The 19,588-nt window shown below is 38.6% G+C and overlaps 1 protein-coding gene across 1 annotated transcript in view; it reads left to right on the plus strand.

Annotated features, from left to right (window-relative positions):
- CDH2 (cadherin 2) overlaps nt 1-19,588 on the plus strand; it is a 199,117-nt gene that overhangs the window by 138,263 nt on the left and 41,266 nt on the right. Inside the window, exons 4-8 of the mRNA XM_065398312.1 lie at nt 6,390-6,616; nt 9,245-9,391; nt 11,612-11,767; nt 13,795-13,939; nt 15,633-15,805. Of these exons, the coding sequence (XP_065254384.1) occupies nt 6,390-6,616; nt 9,245-9,391; nt 11,612-11,767; nt 13,795-13,939; nt 15,633-15,805 (848 nt within the window). The remainder of the gene's footprint in view (nt 1-6,389; nt 6,617-9,244; nt 9,392-11,611; nt 11,768-13,794; nt 13,940-15,632; nt 15,806-19,588) is intronic.

Consider the following 19,588-nt stretch of genomic DNA (forward strand, 5'->3'; position numbering starts at 1 on the left):
ACAGCCCAAGCCTCATGAGCCCAAGTCAGCTGGCATGGTTTTGCTTTGCTGTGTAGAGATACCCTAAGATTGTAGACCAAGATTTTTAAAAGGGACTAGTGGATTAGTATGTTCGCTTTTCTGAAAGCACTAAGGAACTTCTCTATGACAGTCCACTTTAAGGTGTCTCAAGTTAGGCACCCAAATAACAGAAGCACCCAAAAGTAACTAGATTTAAAAAAAAATCTTTTTGGTAGTGCATGGAATAATTATAAAATGTGCGTGTGTGTAAGGACAGAACCAAAAGGTACTACAAAAAAGAATTAAAAAACATGTTTAAAAGAATACTGATATTTAAGCATCTGTGAAAGGGACAATGAAAAGTTTTAGTATAACATTTAAGAATGGTTATAATCAGAAAAGTGACTATGTAAAAATGACCTAATATTTGATATTTATTCTACAATTAATGATTTCCCTATCAAATTTGCTTGTCTTGTAAGTGAAGACAAGATATTTTTTATCTGCAGCTCATCCTGTTGTCCAGAAACCAAACTTGTTTTTTCTTCTATGTACATCATCAGTAATAAAGATTCTGAAATCAGATGATGCATAAGGCAGGCTAGAATATACTTCTTCACAGCTACAATAATGCTACACTTCTGATAGTATAAAAAAACCCTAACTTTATATATTACTTAAAGATTACCTATATTTGTATTGAAGGATGTCTCATGGACGTTTCTTGTGTCAATCTGTACCACAAGTTGAAATATGAGTGGTTCCATTCAGATGTTTAAATTGGGTAACGGATCCCCTTACAAAGAAAGGGGTAACCAGTCTGAACAAAGTACAGTGTTATAAAGCAGTGTATTTTTTCCCCCCCAGTTTCCCTATCCCTGAAACTAGGGAGGCCTAAAAAATAGCCCTTTCTTTTTGGAAACAGTACAGTGTTCAGATGTTAAAAATCTTTAGACTGTCAGAAATCAAGGCAGAGCATCCCTAAATGCTTTCTTGCACTGTCAGAAGTAAAGAAACATGACTAGAAGCGTGCAAACTGGGTAATTGATGTGTAATTGTATCATGGTTACTTTTGTTGCTATTTGTTTGATTCACTGAGAAGTTATCCTGCAGGGATAAATATATCTGGGTTTCCCATTTTAAGACATATTTTGTTTGCTATTTTTAGGAAATATGTGTTTAATAGCACTTGGAAATTATAATGTCCAAAATATCCACTGAGTGGACATTTGCTCTGAGGACAACATTAGGCTAAGATAAGTAATGTTTTTTCTGTAAAATAAAACCAATGTTGAATCATATTTCTGCCTTTAACCTGAAAGCATAGACTCTCACATTTTAAAGCTGAAAAATCAAAATGGCAAAGTACCCCTCACTGTTTTAGGATTAGCACAAATAAATGAAGTTATATATGAATATTTTGTATGAAAGCATCTTTATTGATTATACTAACATAGCCCATTCCTTATACTCTTTTTCTCAGTCCTTAGTTAAAACTCCCATTGATTTCAGTGGGAGTTTTGCTTGAGAGGAGATCGCAAGAGCGTGCTGTCAAATTGCAAACCAACATGTTAATGGAGCAGCTGAAAGTATATTTTAATTGTATGAGAAATTATGCTAGTTAATTGAAGGTTACTAGTAAGGTACATGAGAGCAGAGATGTATTTTACAGATATTATGAATCATTCATTTCATTAGACACAAGTGTGTGAATGGTTTAGTTCTCTAGTGTACTCTAAATGAAATTGCATGTTTAGTAGTACTTCAGGTTTTGTACACTACACATTAAGACATATGTTTTTGTTAATTGCATACAAGAAAATTTGAGAGCTTTATTTAATACCACAGAGATGCAGGAATTTAATTTATCTTTTTGTGGTTGCAGAGATTAATTTTTTTCCCTTTTAGGCAACAAATATATATTTGTTTTGGTTGGTATATAATAAAAAGCAATCTTAAATCTTTAAATTTTATTTACTCTCTAAATTCAAAACTGTCAAATGGATTACCTTTTAAAATACTCCATCTTTAACAGCAAAATAATAACAATACAAATAACAATAACATAAATATAAAATTTGCTTCTGGATTAAGGCCCATATCCTGCAAATACTTACACACCAGAATAACTTTAAACCCATGAGTAGTCCCATTTACTTCAATGGGAATATTCACATCATTAAAGTTAAGTATGTGCGTAAGTGTTGGTAGGATTGTGGTCTAAGACTTTTTGAAATCTAAATTTCAGCCTTTCATAATTAATCTGCTTCCTTTGCTTCCTTTAACTTGCAGAGATTTGTATTTGATTATGTGGATACCATTAATAAAGAACAATAAAAGACTATGTAAATATCTGTTATTTTTGTTGGCACTGAAACAACGTGCTGTAAAAATATAGCTGATAAATCTTTTTAAAGTGAAAAATATCCATTATAATTAATTTTTTTGAAAGTAACATTGTTTTGGAAATATGCATCCCTTTCAAGGTATTTGGAACATGATTAGTACCAGTAATGTCTATTTTCAATGAAAAATGTTTCCTTACTACTTCTACAAAATCTCACTACTAATTAGCATTGAAAGCAAATAATTAGGATTCCATCTTTGTTGATACCAGTTGAGCACTGAAAAATGAAGCAAACTAAACTGAATCAAATTTACAAGACTAATAGCCATGCAGTTGGGGAAAAGGTAGCTACTACTCAACCTGTACTCTGTCAAGGTAATTTAATTATGAACAGTTATACTTCTCTGTAATTTGTTAATATGTGCTCTTTGCAGAAGGAGAATAATTCTGCCAGGGCACTGACAATTTTATAAATTTTAGGGAGGTTGCTGTCAAAAGACAGCGGTTTTCGTTGAATCTTATAACATATAGCTGCCTGCAGGAAGAATATCAATGAAATGGATTGCAGCTTAATTTTTTTTTTTTGAGTTATTAGTATCTATATGAGAGAAAGTGGGGTGGGGAATCTTTCAGTTTCTCATGAATTTTAGTATATAAAATTGGATGCATCAAATTACTGAATAATATTTTTTAAATTATATTTTTTCATATCATTATATCTCAATAGTTCTTTTGAACCATGCTCATTGCAGTGTTCATTTTAAGTCTTACCTTTAAAAAAGAAAAAGGAAAAAAAGAAATCAGGTTACAATTTACATTTATTACCCCTTTCTCCTCCCCCCCCCCCCCCCACACACACATTTGTCAGGAGTTAGATCATGCCCCCAAGATCCACAGACGAATATCATTATTCCTTTCCCCTGCAAGGGAAATCCCCTGTTAAGTAGGAGCCCCCAGCTTGTGGGGGAAGGCTGACAAAGACCCATGGGTCATGTGCATGGTTCTGACTCCTTGCTGACCCTTCCAAACGTAACTATTTTAACAAAGTGTCTTGCAGGGCTCCCTCTCTACTGGGAGTTCTGCATCTCCATTGGAACAGAGCCAGCATGAAGACATGCTCTTGGGTACCCTAGCTTCTGTCCCATTCCGTTCTGATTGCTCACTTTCTTCTCTGAAATGATTTTAAAAGTCATTGAGAAGATCCTCTCTTCTCCACAGAGCCCTACAGCTGATCTGATTATTTGTAAATAGGATTCACGATTGCTCTTAATGGCATTGTCTAAAGCAGAATGTGGAATATTGTTACCCTAGTTTATTTGAATGCTGTTTTGAGGATATTTCAATAGTAGATTTCAGGATAATTAAGAAGACCCATTCTGGGTACTTTTACTCTTACATTTCTATAATTAATAGAGTCTAGTGTGGGGTTGTATTCTGGTTAGAAGGTCAGAACACAGAAGTATGTCTAATTAGGACTATAATGATTTCTTCATAATGATAGAGTTGCTGTAACCAATTATTTTACTTGATTTAGAATGCATGTATTTCTTTGGCTAGCTGTTGCAATTCAGAATATGAACTTGCCTTGGTAAATTGGGTCATATAATGAAGTAGTATGGATAAGGGAATGGCTCACATCTAGGAAGGGGATCCTCTACATGTGGCTTTCCTTCCTCCCATGCGGAATTGGGGTTGTATTGCCCCATGTCACTGTCCCTTCGTCCCACAGAGCCCTCTTTGTAAATCTGTGGATCCATGTTGGAGAAGGGGATGGCTGTACCTTATGAAATAGGCGGGACTTGGGAGGTACAGCCCAAGGGAACTTATCTAGAAAAAAATAGTGGAGTCCCAATTTGGATGAAATTTTTGGTGGAGCATCCCCACAAACAGCATGGGATCTCTGCGGCAGTATTGTCAAGGAGCCAGGCAGGGATAAAAGGGGGGACGAAATAGTGCAGAGATTCAGAGCTTCTGCATGGATAGCCTTGTCCTTCCCCAGATTCAGTGAGATCTGCCAGGTTTGATGGCCATTCGTGTGCCTTTTTCCCTGGAGGAAATGAACCTTGCCCTGGATGGAATGATATGGTGGGAACTTCATTAAATATTCCTCAAGGAGATTCTCCCCCCCCCCCCCAACAACTCAAGCAGGTTTTACTGCCAGAAAGGGTGAACATTCTTGTTTAATTTTCCTTCAAAAAGCTGACATTTTAAAATTTCTATTGAATTTGCTGTATTTTTGAAAAAAGAAATAAAGTTTTATATATATAATTTTCCAGTTGTCATCTCCTTTGTGTGCGTGTGTGTGTCAGAAGGTCAAAGGGAGGCATGTGGAAGACCCAGCATAACACAAAAGGATTAGCGAGGAAACTAATTTTATCTGTCATTTGAACATTGGTCCCAGTCCTTGGAGTTCAAGTACCAAAAATTATAATCTCTCTTCTCACTAACTTCCTTATAACTACAGTATATTAAAAAAAAAAAAGCATATGATGTGCAGCGTTTAGCAGGGTTTCTCTTGAGGGGGAACCTTTAGATTTTTGGAGACTTGTTGTTTGTGCATCATTCATTTCAGTGTAAAGGTCCAATAACTGGAATGAGGCACAAGGCTAGGATTCATCTTCACTATCTGCATTTCAGCCCAGCCTTTAATAATAATGCTTCCCTCTTCTGTTGTTCATACAATCTAACGGTTTCAAAATGCTCTGAAAACATTAAAGGAAGGTCATCAATTTTAAAGCCACATTTCCATCTGATATTTTTTTACTTGCTATTGTTACAAATAACACTGACGATAACTAGAAATGAAGGGGATCAGAGAGAGAAAAATCTGTTGTACTTTGTGCATTTTACAGTACTGTGTATATATTCTGTTTCACTGTGGATCTTTCACATAGCAAAAGAGGAGAGGAAAACATTTGTAAATAGGAAGATATTTTAAAGTAGGAAAATGTGATTGTTAAAGAGAGCTTATAGGCAGGACTAGTACCTGCAACTGCTTTTAATCTACTTTTTGAAATTGACTGGATTTCAAGTGAATTGTATCCCTTTAAGACTTGTAGCATTCCTATGAGGTAAGCGTATATTATAATTCCCCTTTTACAAATGGGAAAACTGAGGACCGGAGCTGTTATGTGATCTGTCCACAGTAATACAGCATGTCAGTGGCAGGGACAGGAATAGAAAGTAGGTCTAACTCCCAGTGTTGTGCACTGCCCTCTAGGCTGCTACTTCAGTGCCGTTAGCACTGGAGGTGCTGAATCTAAACCAAGTTTGTGATGATGATTGCCACGTATTAAAAATGTCCGTGGCATTTTTTTCCCCCAGTCCATGATAGCAGTTTGTCTACTTTCTCTCCACTCAATCCTTTTCAGTAGTTTTAGGTGTTCATAAAGGGGAAAAGACAGTTTTAATTTTCAAAATGCATGTTCTTTTGTGCACTTGTTTTGTCATTCTCTGCAGAAAGTCTAATGAGGTCATAATGAAATCTAACTCTGGATATGAAAAACTATCCTTTTTTTAAAAAGTTATGAATATAAAAATCTCCCTTTGACAGGAGCTCCTCTGTGTGGGGTAGAAGAGCCCAAAGTTTTCTTCATTTTAATCCCCTATTGCCTTTGACACCCCTTGGCTTCAGCTGTCATATATACTTATTAGTGATAGTAATTCCAGTCAAGGTCAAAGAGGCTGGAGCTGTATTTGGAACCAATCAGTTCTGCCCCTTTGCGAGAGAGAGCGGATGGTTGTTGTGGAGCTCAAGGCCTCTATAGTGGATGACAGGCAATCTGATTGAGAAATAGAACTTGGTCTTCCCTCTCTGAAGGATGCCACTATTATATGGGCTGATCCATAAAATATGATTTTTAATTCCTAAATAATGTATGCACTTAACATGATGAAATGACAGTGAGTTTATTGTGACTGCGGAGAATAGGCTTTTAAGATACAAGTTTTTGTTCTTGACCTAACACCAGCTGATGATTGAGTTTAAGCAGGCTCTGTCTCTTTCGGTTCTTATATTCTCGATGTTTTTTGTGTTTCACAGTGGGGTTTAGAAGCTGTGATGAAAAGAGAAAAGTACAGTTTGAAAGCAGCGAGCCAGCAGATTTTAGAGTAGGTGAAGATGGTGTGGTATATGCAGCAAGAAGCTTTCAGCTTTCTACAGATCCCACAGAATTCATCATCTACGCTCAAGACAAGGAAACCCAGCAACAGTGGCAAGTGGTGGTGAAGCTGAGCATCAAGCCAACATTTGCAGAGCATTCAGAGAAGGTAAAACATTTGCCTTTGGAAATGTCTTTGAAAATAGGTTTTAGACTACATCTGTCACACACCTCAACATCTGACTTCCTGCTAGTGGGTAACTAGTGCATAAATAATTATAAAGCTGTAGTCTTTAAAAATAATGTTCCATAATCTATTATTTTGTAGCCCTGCTAAAGTCATGGAAACTCATATCTGTTTAAAGATCCAGAAATCATTTGTATTTGAACAGATTGTTTGTACAGTTTGAGATTTGTACCTGAATTTAAATTGGAAGTGGTCATTTCTTTATTTTAAATTGCTGGAGAGCATTACAGTATTCATTCAAGCAGTTAAATTTAACCACAAAATAAACAAATCTCTGCTAGAATCCATCAATCAAGATTAGATTGGAACTGTAGATTTACAGCAGTAGCGGGAAAGCATTCCTGGCACAGAGTATTTGTATTGTCCCTCAATAATCAAATTGGGGACTGGAAATTATTTAGGATTCCAGCACTACTTTTAGGGAAGATAGTCTCCCTCTGGTGGAAACCAATATAAGCCAAGCCAAAGTAACACAAAATCAAACCTACCAATATACAGTTAACCTAATATACTCCCTGTAGTAAATGTGATAGTTATGCTACACCCACCCCTTATACCACTGCCTGCTTTTTTTACTTCCTTTTACAAAGCATCTTTTACAAAAATAAATATTCTTCATAGGTTGATATAGCCACGCTAAACTTATAGTTACAGATCAAAGACTTAAGTATCTGTTTCAAAATAGATTGCATTTAGTTGTGCTAGATATTTTTCTAAGAATAAGCAATTGTTCTGCGTTTTTGAGATATTTAAGGCCAAGTCTTAATAAAGCATGTGGTGGTTCACACTAAATACGCACACAAGAAACTGTTCCTTTCAGAGGACATGTCTTTTCTGCGAAGAAAGTAGTGTTCTTAACTTGGATTTGCTAACATGAGTTAAGAAACTTAGGTTAAAATAGCAGTGACAACTCAGCTTTTAACTTGAGTTAGCAACTCAAATTAAAGCCTCTAAGAAAGCCTGGGGTCGAATTCCAGCTGTCAACCAGAGTTAGAAGCCAAGTTGCTGTGTCATCACTGCTGTTTTAACCAAGGTTACCTAACCTGACTTAAGAGGTCACATTTTTGCAGCGAAGACAAACCCTTTGGGCCCAGTTCTGGTGCCCTCAGTCACACTCAGGTAATGCCTTACATGTGAGGGTATGTCTACACTGCAAAGAGAAACCCGCTGCACCAAATCGGAGTCCAGGTCAGTTGACTTGGGCTACATCCTCACTACAGGGGGGGATCGATTTAAGATACGCAAATTCAGCTACGCGAATAGCGTAGCTGAATTCGACATATCAGATCCGACTTACCCTGTTGTGAGGACGGCAGCAAAATCGACTGCCGCGGCTCCCAGTCGACGGCGCTTACTCCCACCTCCACTGGTGGAGTAAGCGTGTCGATTCGGGGCTCGATTGTCGCGTCCTGACGAGACGCGATAAGTCGATCCCCAAGAGATCGATTTCTACCCGCCGATTCAGGCGGGTAGTGTAGACCTAGCCTTGGGCTTGGCTAAAATTGCACTGTAGACACTGAGGCTTGGGTTAGAAGCTGGGCTCTGAGACCCTCTGCCCTCGCTGGGTTTCAGACCCGGGGCTCCAACCCAAGCCCGAACGTCTACACTGCTATTTTTAGCCCCACCGCCCAAGCCCCGCAACCACAAGCCAATTGACTCTGGCTCTGAGACTCAGCATCATGGGTTTTTGTTTACAGTGTAGCCTTACTAAATTGGGGCTACTCACTTGTAAGGTACTCCTCAAAGGGAGTGAGGGTAGCAGAAACTGGCCTTCAGTTTGAACCTGCGGTTTTTAGCCTCCGACACATTTACTTGATTAAAAATAACTTTTTTCCCCAAAGTAACCGAAGAATGTATTTTGGGCTTTTTTCCCTACCCAGAGTAACATGTCTGCATGCACATGTGCATCAAGAGCTAAATGCTGAAATAACTGCAGATGTAGAGAGGAATATAAAGGCAATGTTGACACCCAGCAGAGATTAATGCCCACTGTGCAAAGTGGGTCATCTACAACATCCATCATGGGTGACATAGGTTTAAAATAATTACAGCATTAATTCTATGGGATTTAATAAGGTCATAAATATTTCAGACATTCCTTACCAGTATGTATTAAACTTCTCTTGGAACTCAAATTATAATTTAGCACACCCAGATCTAAATTTAATATACAGCTTCCCATTACCTGAACTGTAGTTCCAATTAATGAGATTATATACATATAAAGGCATCCTATTAAAATTCTGCACAATATTAACTACTATCCAACTGGAATATAGAAAGTGCAAAGTAGTTTACACAGCAGTACCGGGTAATAAATTGCTTATAATTCCATTTGACCTCCAAGAGGCATGCTGAAAATTGAAGGAATTGCTACTATTTCATAGGAAAAATGTAATAATATTGCTTATTTCCATATTGTACTGTGAACCCAATAAATAGCTTCATAAACATGTAATGAAGAGTGCATCTCAGGCAGTCATGTAATGGTATGAAAACCATTCTTCAATATACACATTTTTACCAATTCTCATTCTAATGTGTTTTAAGGACCAAAAGAAAATTGAAGAAATAGTATTTCCATGGCAACAATATAAGCCCAGCAGTCATCTGCAGAGACAGAAGAGAGACTGGGTCATCCCTCCAATCAACTTACCAGAAAACTCCAGAGGGCCTTTTCCTCAGGAATTAGTTAGGGTAAGGTAATTAACAACCAAGAAGGCAGAGGTGTGATTTCAGAATTCCTTGGAAGTGAACTTCCTGTGTCATTGATAGTCTTTCTGCTTATCAAAGATTAAAGGACCAAATTCTGCTGTTACATCTATACATAAGATATTGGGCCAAATTCTGTGGTCTGCCAAGATCTCTTTGTTCTTCTTACATTGAATTACAATGAATTTAAATCAGACAGCAATTGCCCTGAAGTAGGGGGAACCTCTACTGGTGCAAAAGGTGGCAGTTGTGACTCAGCCAACTCTGCTGCGTCCTGCACTGGAACTCCCCACTTGTGTGTTTGTGTATGTGTTTGTTGTGGGGGGCGGAGAGAGATAGGCATATCAGAGGAGGGGAACAAGGGAAAGGGACATGGCTGATTGAGGTTACACTGCCTGTTGTGCAGGAATGCACAGCAAGTAGGTGTCTATTACCAGGCATTCCTGCACAAGATGCAGGGGGATTAGGGGGGAGGTGTTCCATTAGTGTTGCCCGCACAGTCAATTTACCAAAAGGCGTGTGTGTTTGTGTGGGTAACAGATGTGAACATGGCTATACCCTGTCTATGCACTTGCAAGTGACTTTCTTAAAGGTGTAGCAAAGGCTACCAGTGAACATACTGTACAATCAATTTCTACTTTATTTTTTAGCCAAGAACTCAGCTAAAAGTTCAGTATTTCCCCTGCAGTAACCATGCGACCACAAGCACCTAAATGGTTGCAATACTATTGAGTACAGTAACTCCTCACTTAACGTCCTCCGCTTAACGTTGTTTCGAAGTTACGTCGCTGCTCCATTAGGGAACATACTAATTTAAAGTTGTGCAATGCTCCCTTATAACATTGTTTGGTTGACTTTACAAGGGAGCATTGCACAAGTTCCTCTTCTCCGCCTCCTCCCCCTCCCTTCCTCCCTCCCTCCCAGCATTTCACCCCAGTGCTTAGGACTTTCTGGGAGAGAGGGAGGGAGCAGGGAAGCTGCCCCGCCCTTCCCCCCCGGCAGGCAGGGCCACCCGGAATGCAAGGGCTTTAGGGGCTGCAGGGCCCTGGGCTAAGGGGGCTCCGGGGCCCTGGCCTGCAGCTCTAAAGCCCCTTTCGGAATATGGTCCTGCAAGCACATGCCAGAGGACTCAGGAGGAGCAGGGGCAGCCGTGCAGCCAGCGGCCATAGAGAAGCGGCGCTTTCCCCTTCAAAGTGCCACTTCTCTCCGTCCAGCTTTGAAGGGAAAGCGCCGCTTCTCTCCGGCCGCTGGCTGCGCATCTGCCCCTGCTCCTCCTGAGTCCTCCGGCCCGTGCTCACAGGGCCGCGTTCCCAAAGGGGCTTTAGAGCTGCAGGCCAGGGCCCCGGGGCCCCCTTAGCCCAGGCCCCTAAAGCCCCTTCGTTCCGGGTGGCCCTGCCTGTCCGGGGGGGTGGGGGGGCAGTTTCCAGAATCGCGACTCCCAGAATTGCTGCCCCAGCACTGAGCCTCCTCCCGCACCCCCACCCTGAGCGCCCTCCCACACCCTAATTCCCTCCCAAACCCCGCACCCCCAGCCCTGAGCCCCAGGGCTAAGCCAGGGGCACCTCCCCTCCACAGTACAGTACAGTACTGTACAGTATATAATGCCTTTTGTCTGCCCCCAAACAAATTTCTTGGAACCTAACCCCCTGCATTTACATTAAATCTTATGGGAAAATTGGATTCGTTTAACATCGTTTCACTTAAAGTTGCATTTTCCAGGAACATAACTACAACGTTAAGTGAGGAGTTACTCTATTATAAAAGAAATGCAGAATGCTGAACATGGGTCTTGAAAGGTAAATGAAAGAGACTGTCTTACAGTATATTTTAGTGTTCACAAATCTTGTGTACTGTTTTAGGAGCTAAGCAATAGATTTAAGGATAAGAGTATTTAATTATTTTTAGTAATATAATTCATCCCATTGTGTAAAAAGTAGAGATTTATAAGAAGGGTCACTTTACATGAAAAAATTTTCTGAAAAATTCAGTGACTGATTTTCTGACAATGTATTATACTATTGAAAAGCCCAAACATTGTAGTACAAACATTGTAGTAGTGTTCATGTCTCTGCCATTGTTTTCTTGTAAATATAATTTCAGCCTAAATATTATGTTAAAAATGAATGCCAATCTACTGTTCTTCACTCTCAGTTCCAATTTTTTGTTCTGTTTAACTAACATAAACCTCATCTTCTTGACATTTAGATTAGGTCTGATCGTGATAAAAGTCTTTCACTGAGGTACAGTGTTACTGGACCAGGAGCTGACCAACCTCCAACTGGAATCTTCATCATCAATCCCATCTCAGGTCAACTGTCAGTGACGAAACCTTTAGATCGGGAGCAGATAGCTTCCTTTCATGTAAGATTTTAATTTACCATAACCAGATTATCAAATCAAAGATTAACATCTGCTTCATATTTGATTTGTGCATCTGGCACAGTTTTCTACAAGATGTGATTTAAAGAGTTTATACTGGATTGGAATTTATATTTATTCTACTTATTATACATAATACAGGGAACTCCTAGCATGTTGAAACAGCTTAACAAATGTGAGTTAGTGTATTTAGTTAATTAAAGAAGGCTGAAATGTGAATGCTGTAGTTTATTTTTCTGATTTATACCATTGATTACAAATTCCACCATATTGTTTGTTTGACAGAAGTTTATTTTTAATATAACACCCTAACTTGGGCATAATTATACTGGAATTGCAGCAGCTAAAATTTGAGAAATGGATGGGAAGAAAAACTACCAGGTTTCATTTTCAGGGCAAATCTAAGCATTTTAATGGAATTATAATTGTAAATTAGATCTCTCTGTTTATAAAAGCTATGTTCTTTGCTCTAGAGAAATTGCAAAGTAGACCAAATATTTCGGCAGCACTAGTAGGAAAAAAAAAATTGGTTGCAAAGCAGGAAACCAAGGTTTGACCTGAAATGGCCCCCACTTGAAACAATAGGGAAGAGAGACAGTTCCTGGAGATAATTTCCAGAGTAGAATAGTTTTAGTGCACAATTTGTTGGCCCATCTGAGGAGCAAGTATAATCCTACTTTCTGTACAGAGGATTTAGCAGTTGCTCTTCATAGATGGAGTTTGACCATGTTAGGGTGCAGCAGCTCTAGAATTCATGGGATTTTACCAAGAATTTGGATTAACGAATACAATTTGTTTTAGCTCTTTCCCTTTCAGTTCCAGTTTAAGTAATAGCGACTAAGGAATTTTCTGACAACCTCTAAAACCATTTCCAGAACATGGTAGATTAATCTCACCCCCTGCCTCCTATAACTCTGTGTGTCAAAATGACTTCTGAGCTACATTGACAAGTTTTTACCTCCCAGATCTCCAATTTAGGATACATCTACACTACAGCATTTACAGCGGCAGAGCTGCACCAAGGCAGCTATGCCGCTGTAATGCTTACGGTGGAGACACTCTAAGCCAACAAGAGAGATTTCTCCTGTTGGTTTAATAACTCCTGCCTCTGCGAGAGGTGGTAGCTATGTCGGCGGGAGAAGCTCTTCCACAACATAACACTTTCTATATCAGCTTCTTTAAGGTGTCTCAAATAGGGCAACCAAATGCCACTTTGGAAAATTTAGGCATAAACTTTAGATCTTGAATTTTCAGTTGTTTAGTTGTTCAGTTGAACCGCAGGTTCAAACTGTTTTTGCCATACCCTGCCAGCAAAACAAAATAGATATACACAATTAGTCTTTTTCTTTTTTAGGCTTTAAATGAAGAATATTGTCTAGAATCCTATCTTTCCTTTGAAATATTCTTACAATACAGTTTCCATAATACCATTTCAAAATTTACAAAAATGAAGCAATACTAATTTCAGATGGATTACCAACAAAAATTTTCTGATGAAGGACAGAAGACCTTCATATGGATAGTGCAGGATTGGGTGTTCCTGAAGACTTTCCACTGGCAATCAGGGTTAAGAAGTACAAAAAGCCTATAAAATATTAGGTAGTATTATTATTCCAAAAGTAATTTGGAGTCCGTAAATTAGGCTGATGGGAGTCTGAAACCTGCCCTACAGAAATCTGCCCCTCTGGGTGAACTATTCAGATTTTTTTTTCTTTCTCAACTGAAGAAATTTCCAGAAGGAAAAAAGGCCTTCAAAAATAGAAAGAAAAAACAAAGAAATTGATATCCTTCGTTAAATGTAAAGGGCTCAGTTCTGCCCTCAGTTACACATGTGTTATGCCCATTGAACTCCGTCTACAAAGGCTCCCTCAATAAACTGAAAATTTAAGTCATCAAGATACTGAAATAAATCAGGCTAAAATGGTTAGTGTAAGATTTCCTGTCTGTGCTAATGTCCATGTATGTTCATATGTTTTGCAAACTCACACAATTCCCAATGGCTTTTGCAGCTGAGAGCACATGCAGTGGATGTAAATGGAAACCAGGTGGAGAATCCTATTGACATTGTCATTAATGTTATTGACATGAATGACAATAGGCCTGAGTTCTTACACCAAGTCTGGAATGGGACAGTGCCTGAAGGATCAAAGCCAGGTAAAATATAGCAGGTTTTCTGTGTGAAAATAGATGGGTTTTTTAGTTTTGGAGAAAAATACATTTAGAAGTCGTAACATTTTTGAAAGGTGCAATCAACAAAAATTTCAGGAAGCTAGATTGCCACTACCCTTAATTTTTAATTTACATTTTTGCAAGCTAAAAATTAATTTAAAAGAAAGACTTCATTACACATGTTAGGGAATGAGTAAGGGGCAATGCAGAGAGAAGGAAAATGGGGAAGGACTACTTTATTTGGACAGCACCCAAATATTTATATTATGGCAGCACCCATGCAAGATTGGAGTCACCTGAAAAATAAAGGAGGCCAAACAGTTGTTTTATAACTTTGAGGATTAGCTTGTTGCTAGACAACTGATTAGTGACCTTTTAATATGCCTCTTCCTGTAAAATATCTCTCTTCCCTGACTAGTCAGTTTTTGAATAAAAAGAACACTAGGGGATTAAAAATAAAAACTAAAAGAAGTCGAATAGATTTACAGTAATGATACCATATATGGTTGTGGAACAAATTTTTCTCTGCTTATCCTGTGGCAATTTGGGGTATTTGTACATTCATGTGTTGTACTCTAGCAACCTACTTGAGTGTCCTTTTCAAATGAAGCAAGAAACCAGTGCCCCAATGTCTAGAAAAGACAATGTCAACATTTTAAAAACAAAAGTTTTACAATAGCTTCCTTGTTAGAAAGGAAATGCCATGTAATATCCCTGGAGAGTCTATATAATTATATATACATTTTAAGCCCATTCTCTGTTTTATATATAAAATAAATACACCTAATATAGTATGTATTACATAATAGATTATGTGATCTGTATGATACAATTTATTTAGGCCAAGGCTGACAAAAATGAGAGTCTAAAATTAGCGTCTATATCTATATACAGATGCAATCATGCAGTTGACAGTGCACAAGTGCAACAGTACAGTCCATGCCATTAATTGCAGGATTGGAGCCTATATATAGTCCTGGATGTGAATCTCAGTAATTCTGGGGAAGTTTGGATTTAGAACCAAACTGTACAATTTAGGACTTTCTCCAGAACCAAATAATGTATCTGAACCGCCCTCAAAATGTGTCAGAAGCCATTTTCTTAGCAGTGCAACAAGGAATTTTTAGGACAACTGACATGTTCCTTCAGTTTCTCTCAAGACATATTATGCCAAGTTCAAGTGCCAAGAACCAACATGATTTTAAACAGTCAGGATTGCAAAGGGAAAGAAATAGTATCTAGAAAAGCCCTTGTTTTGATTTTGCGTTGATTTTCATACACAATTAACACATGCGGCACATTTTAAAATTAAACATGTTTTGATTATCAAATGTTTCATTTGGCCCAGCCATTGAGCCTGCTATTTAAACTTTAGAAGCTTCATTGTTAATTAAATGTGTTTATGGCAGAATTGCAGGGTTTGATTGCCTGTGGAGCTTTTTCAGTAATAAGCAAGTTTGATACTTTATAAACACTAGTGTTGTTATCTTCTGTTATGTATCTTAATTGCTTCATTAATCCTGGGACTCAGGCCTACTCAGTTTCCTTTGGGTAAGAGAAAGATTGTGTAATGTTTATCAAAAGAAGTAAACGTTTTGACCATTTTTATGCTTGTAAGTGACCTTGTGTAATTCAAGTAAACTGTTTATTTAACACTAATTATGTATTGTGCTGTTAGGAACCTATGTGATGACTGTTACTGCTATTGATGCTGATGATCCTAATGCACTGAATGGGATGCTGAGATACAGAATCTTGTCACAGGCCCCAAGCACCCCCTCACCGAACATGTTTACAATCAACAATGAAACTGGTGACATTATCACAGTGGCAGCTGGACTTGATAGAGAGGTAAGGCGGGCCTGAATTTTATAGGTTGTGTTTTAAATGCTGTCCATTTTTGTGCGTATGTAAAATAGTTTGTAGGTAATTTACACATTTTTTTCAAATGTAATTTTTTCCCCCTTGCACAGCACTGCCTAACCAGTACTCCCTTAGAGCTGGCCAGCCCCAAGATTTGAAAACTTGGATTTTGACAAATATCCTAGGGGTAAATGATAATTAAAGCTTTGTTTTGCATAGAATGTAAAGCATCTGGTCTCACTCACATTCACTGGAGTTAGCTCAGAAAGAGGAAGGGGTCTTGGAGAGAAGGAGTAAGGAATGTGGGGGTCTTGCCATGGATATGGTTGCGGGGAGAGGATGAGATGGGATGGCCTGGAAGTGAGTTTACTTCAGTCTAGAAACAGACTCATCCTGCGGTTTCCAGCAAACGTCCTTACTGTATTGTTGGATAAAAAACACTGTCCGCGCCATTTACTGAGCTTAACTAGTTTAAAGGTTTAATAAGAAAATTTTAGGACAAGATTTTACCACCTTAATTATGCATAAAACATAAGTAAAGTAGATGAGCAGGATAGTGTAGTGATGAATTACCCAGTCCTTGGGCACAGGTAGGCTGTTTCTGTCTTTATTAAATTCATGCTGGTCCAATCTGGTGTATGTCCTGTATTGCTTCACGCACACACAAACATACACACACACACCTGCCTTTGTTAAACACACATTTTTTGTACTTTGTCTCGTAACAGCACACAATTTCAAATTATTAAAATTGCCTCATTTATAAACATTCCATTCTAAATATATTTTCTAATACATTTTTACTTTATTCTGCTACAACTCTAATTGGTACTGTCTTTTTTATTTTTTTTTATTTTTTAAACCATTGCTTTTATGTATTCATTATTTTTTACAACAGTTGTCTTATTGTTACTTATCTGTTTCTTGTAGCCTTGGAGTGGTTGGCTAGTTCTGTCCAGTCATTATCCATTTTCCCTAGTCTGTCTTGCTAGGGGGATTAGGGCCTGGCTGATAAATTAGTCATTGTTTGCCCTGTCCTCTACATAGACCAAGAATCCACTGTCGATAAGACAAAAACTGACTTTCAGATTTTTTTTTTACAGCCTTTGAAAGCTGTATCAATAAGACACATACAGAAAGCAGAAAAGTTCCCCTTTGCATTTTCTTGTAAAAATATACATTTACTTCTTTAACGTTATTTAATATATATTTATTTAACACAGTTCATTTTACATTTCTTTGCACATAACTCAAAACTTTTTGTGAACTGTCCTGTAACCTGTATTTTAGTGTTAATTAATTTACACAACCGTGATATAATTGCTCACCCTTCACAGACATGCTTGCCAGCTTGCATTTGTTGAATTAAAAATCACACACAGTGAATGCTGTGGCAGAACAGTGCTGACAAGAACAGCCGGAGCTAGCTGTGACTCAGAAGTGGCAGTAGTTCCTCAGGAGAGAGGCTGCATCCTCCTCTTGCTCAGCTCCTCAGGAAAAGAGGGGGATGGGAAATAGAGCCTTTCTCCTGGCTTGTGATCAGGAGCTCCATATGAAGAGGAAGGATCTAACCTTCCTTCCATTCCTGGACTGCACTAGTGGCATGTAGGATAAATCTTCGGGCACTCAGATTGATGGAGGATTCGTTGAGGGTTTCTAATGCCATCATGCCATCTAAAGCCTAAACTTTTTGAGCAAAATAAACAGAAAAAATATTACTACTTTTACATTTTGAAAGCATAATTAAAATGAGTACATCAGGATTAATAATGAATAGGGGAAATGGTATTCTTAGTCAGTTGTTCTGAGCCCAGGACTGGTATCCAAGAACTTCTGAATTCTTCTAATTCTGTCTCTAACAATAATTCCTCCATGTGGCGTTGGAAAAGTCACTTAAATTCACTTGATGTTGCCCTTTAAACTAAAAGAAAGGTTTGGGTTTTCATCTACCTCCGGTTTTGGAGCCCTGGGATCTTCTTTGACATGTGTACTTTCAGAAGGACTTACAGTCTGTATAAATGATATCTCTGTTTTCTACTACATAGCAACTAGCAGTACCTGATTTACCACAGAAGAAATCAGCTGCCACATCAGGACTTCCCTGTAGACCCTCAAACTAACAGTAAAAGAGGCATTCCACCACAGTAGTGTGCCATTAATTCTACTCACTGATCACTTTACTTTACCAAATGAATAATTGTTGGTAAAAGATGTTGGAAAAAATAAGTGCTTTTGACATCTTTTTTGAATATTGTTGTATTAAAGTGCCTGAGAAATACTCATTTAAAATACTAAACTAGACAAAAATAAGATAAAGGCATTTTTAATCCATAATAGACTAAAGCAACATTAGTATATTTCCAGATGATGGGAGCCAATGGTATGCACATTTGGAAATTTAGGAGCAAATTGTGACTGCTCTAAAACAACTGCCCTGGAGTGGAGAGGATATAGAGTGTCCCTCCCAGGCAGAGGCAGCCATCAGTTGGTTGCTTCAATAAAGGAGATCATGTTGAAGAAGCCAGATAGTTTGCAGTTCTAATAGTGCTGTTAGAGGGATCTGTCTCAGGAGGCCAAGTACTCATTCACTAGCCAGATGCTCTAACCTGGAGTGGGGAAGTGCATACTGCACTGTTACAGGAGCTGCCAGTGAGCATCCTGAAGGTGCTAGGCTGCACCTGGATAATGTTCTATCATTTCATGTCTACCCCGGCTTGTTCCCCTTGTAAGAGCTTTAATTTGGCCCGTAGAACATTGGACATATACCTGTTCTTTGCAAAAGTCTAAACTATGTAGGCCAGATCCTTTAGCCCTGTTTATAGAGTAGTAAGGGGCATGTTAGCTCTAGGTAGCTTGATGAACCAGCTGACTATCAAGCTGACCCATGGTATGGAGTGTTGGGCCTGGTGTGTAAAAGGGGAAATGAGGGAACCTATACTCACTTCCCAGGTGAAAGTTAACTACAAGGTGGATTACCTACATTATTGGAAAAACCCCTGTGTAGGAACTGTTTGTACTACAGCAGCACTGCTGCCACACCGGAGCTGTGCCGCTGTAGCCACTGTAGTGTAGACATAACCAATGATTCTTACCTTGTGTCTGAGGTTAGGTAGGTGGAGTGCTCTTTTCTCTTACTGCCTGCCTGGGGTGGGAGTGGAAAGATTTCAGCCAGTGGGACTGTTTTCTCTCCCTACCTGACAGTTCTTTTTCAGGGGTGTTGCTGTGAAGTTCCTACAGAGGCTGAAGCGTGCTGGGCTGTTCCTTTCTTGTGCATGCCCAATGCCTCCCAACAATCTCATCCCGAGTAGTTCATCTTTCACACATGAGGGTCAGACTAAGAACAATATTTAGATTGCATGCTCATTGGGTTGGGACCCTATGTTTGCTTGATATGTGGAGTACGCGTCAAAAATAAATAATGAGAAGATTCTGGAAAAGAGGAGGACTTGGGTAGCCATGTAATCCTAACACAATTCTCTAGCGCTTCAGGACTTGTGACTTCAGAGCCAAAGACGGGTCATAGAGCTCCTGCTATCTTTCTGCCACAGAAGAATCTGGGCCCAGGATTTGGCCTGATATTTTTATGTTATGTTTATTGTTTCACAATAAGCAATGCACAGTTGTTCCATAGCATAAATGTAACAAATGTATTCCTTTGATTCTTTCATCACTACTTGTCTTGTTTATGTGTCATGAACAAAACCTTAAGAGGATTTTTATACCTGTATTTTCTTGAAGCAGAATCAGTTTTATATATAAACAGTATTGTTT

Source organism: Emys orbicularis, chromosome 2, assembly GCF_028017835.1.
Source record: "Emys orbicularis isolate rEmyOrb1 chromosome 2, rEmyOrb1.hap1, whole genome shotgun sequence".
Taxonomy (NCBI): domain Eukaryota; kingdom Metazoa; phylum Chordata; order Testudines; family Emydidae; genus Emys; species Emys orbicularis.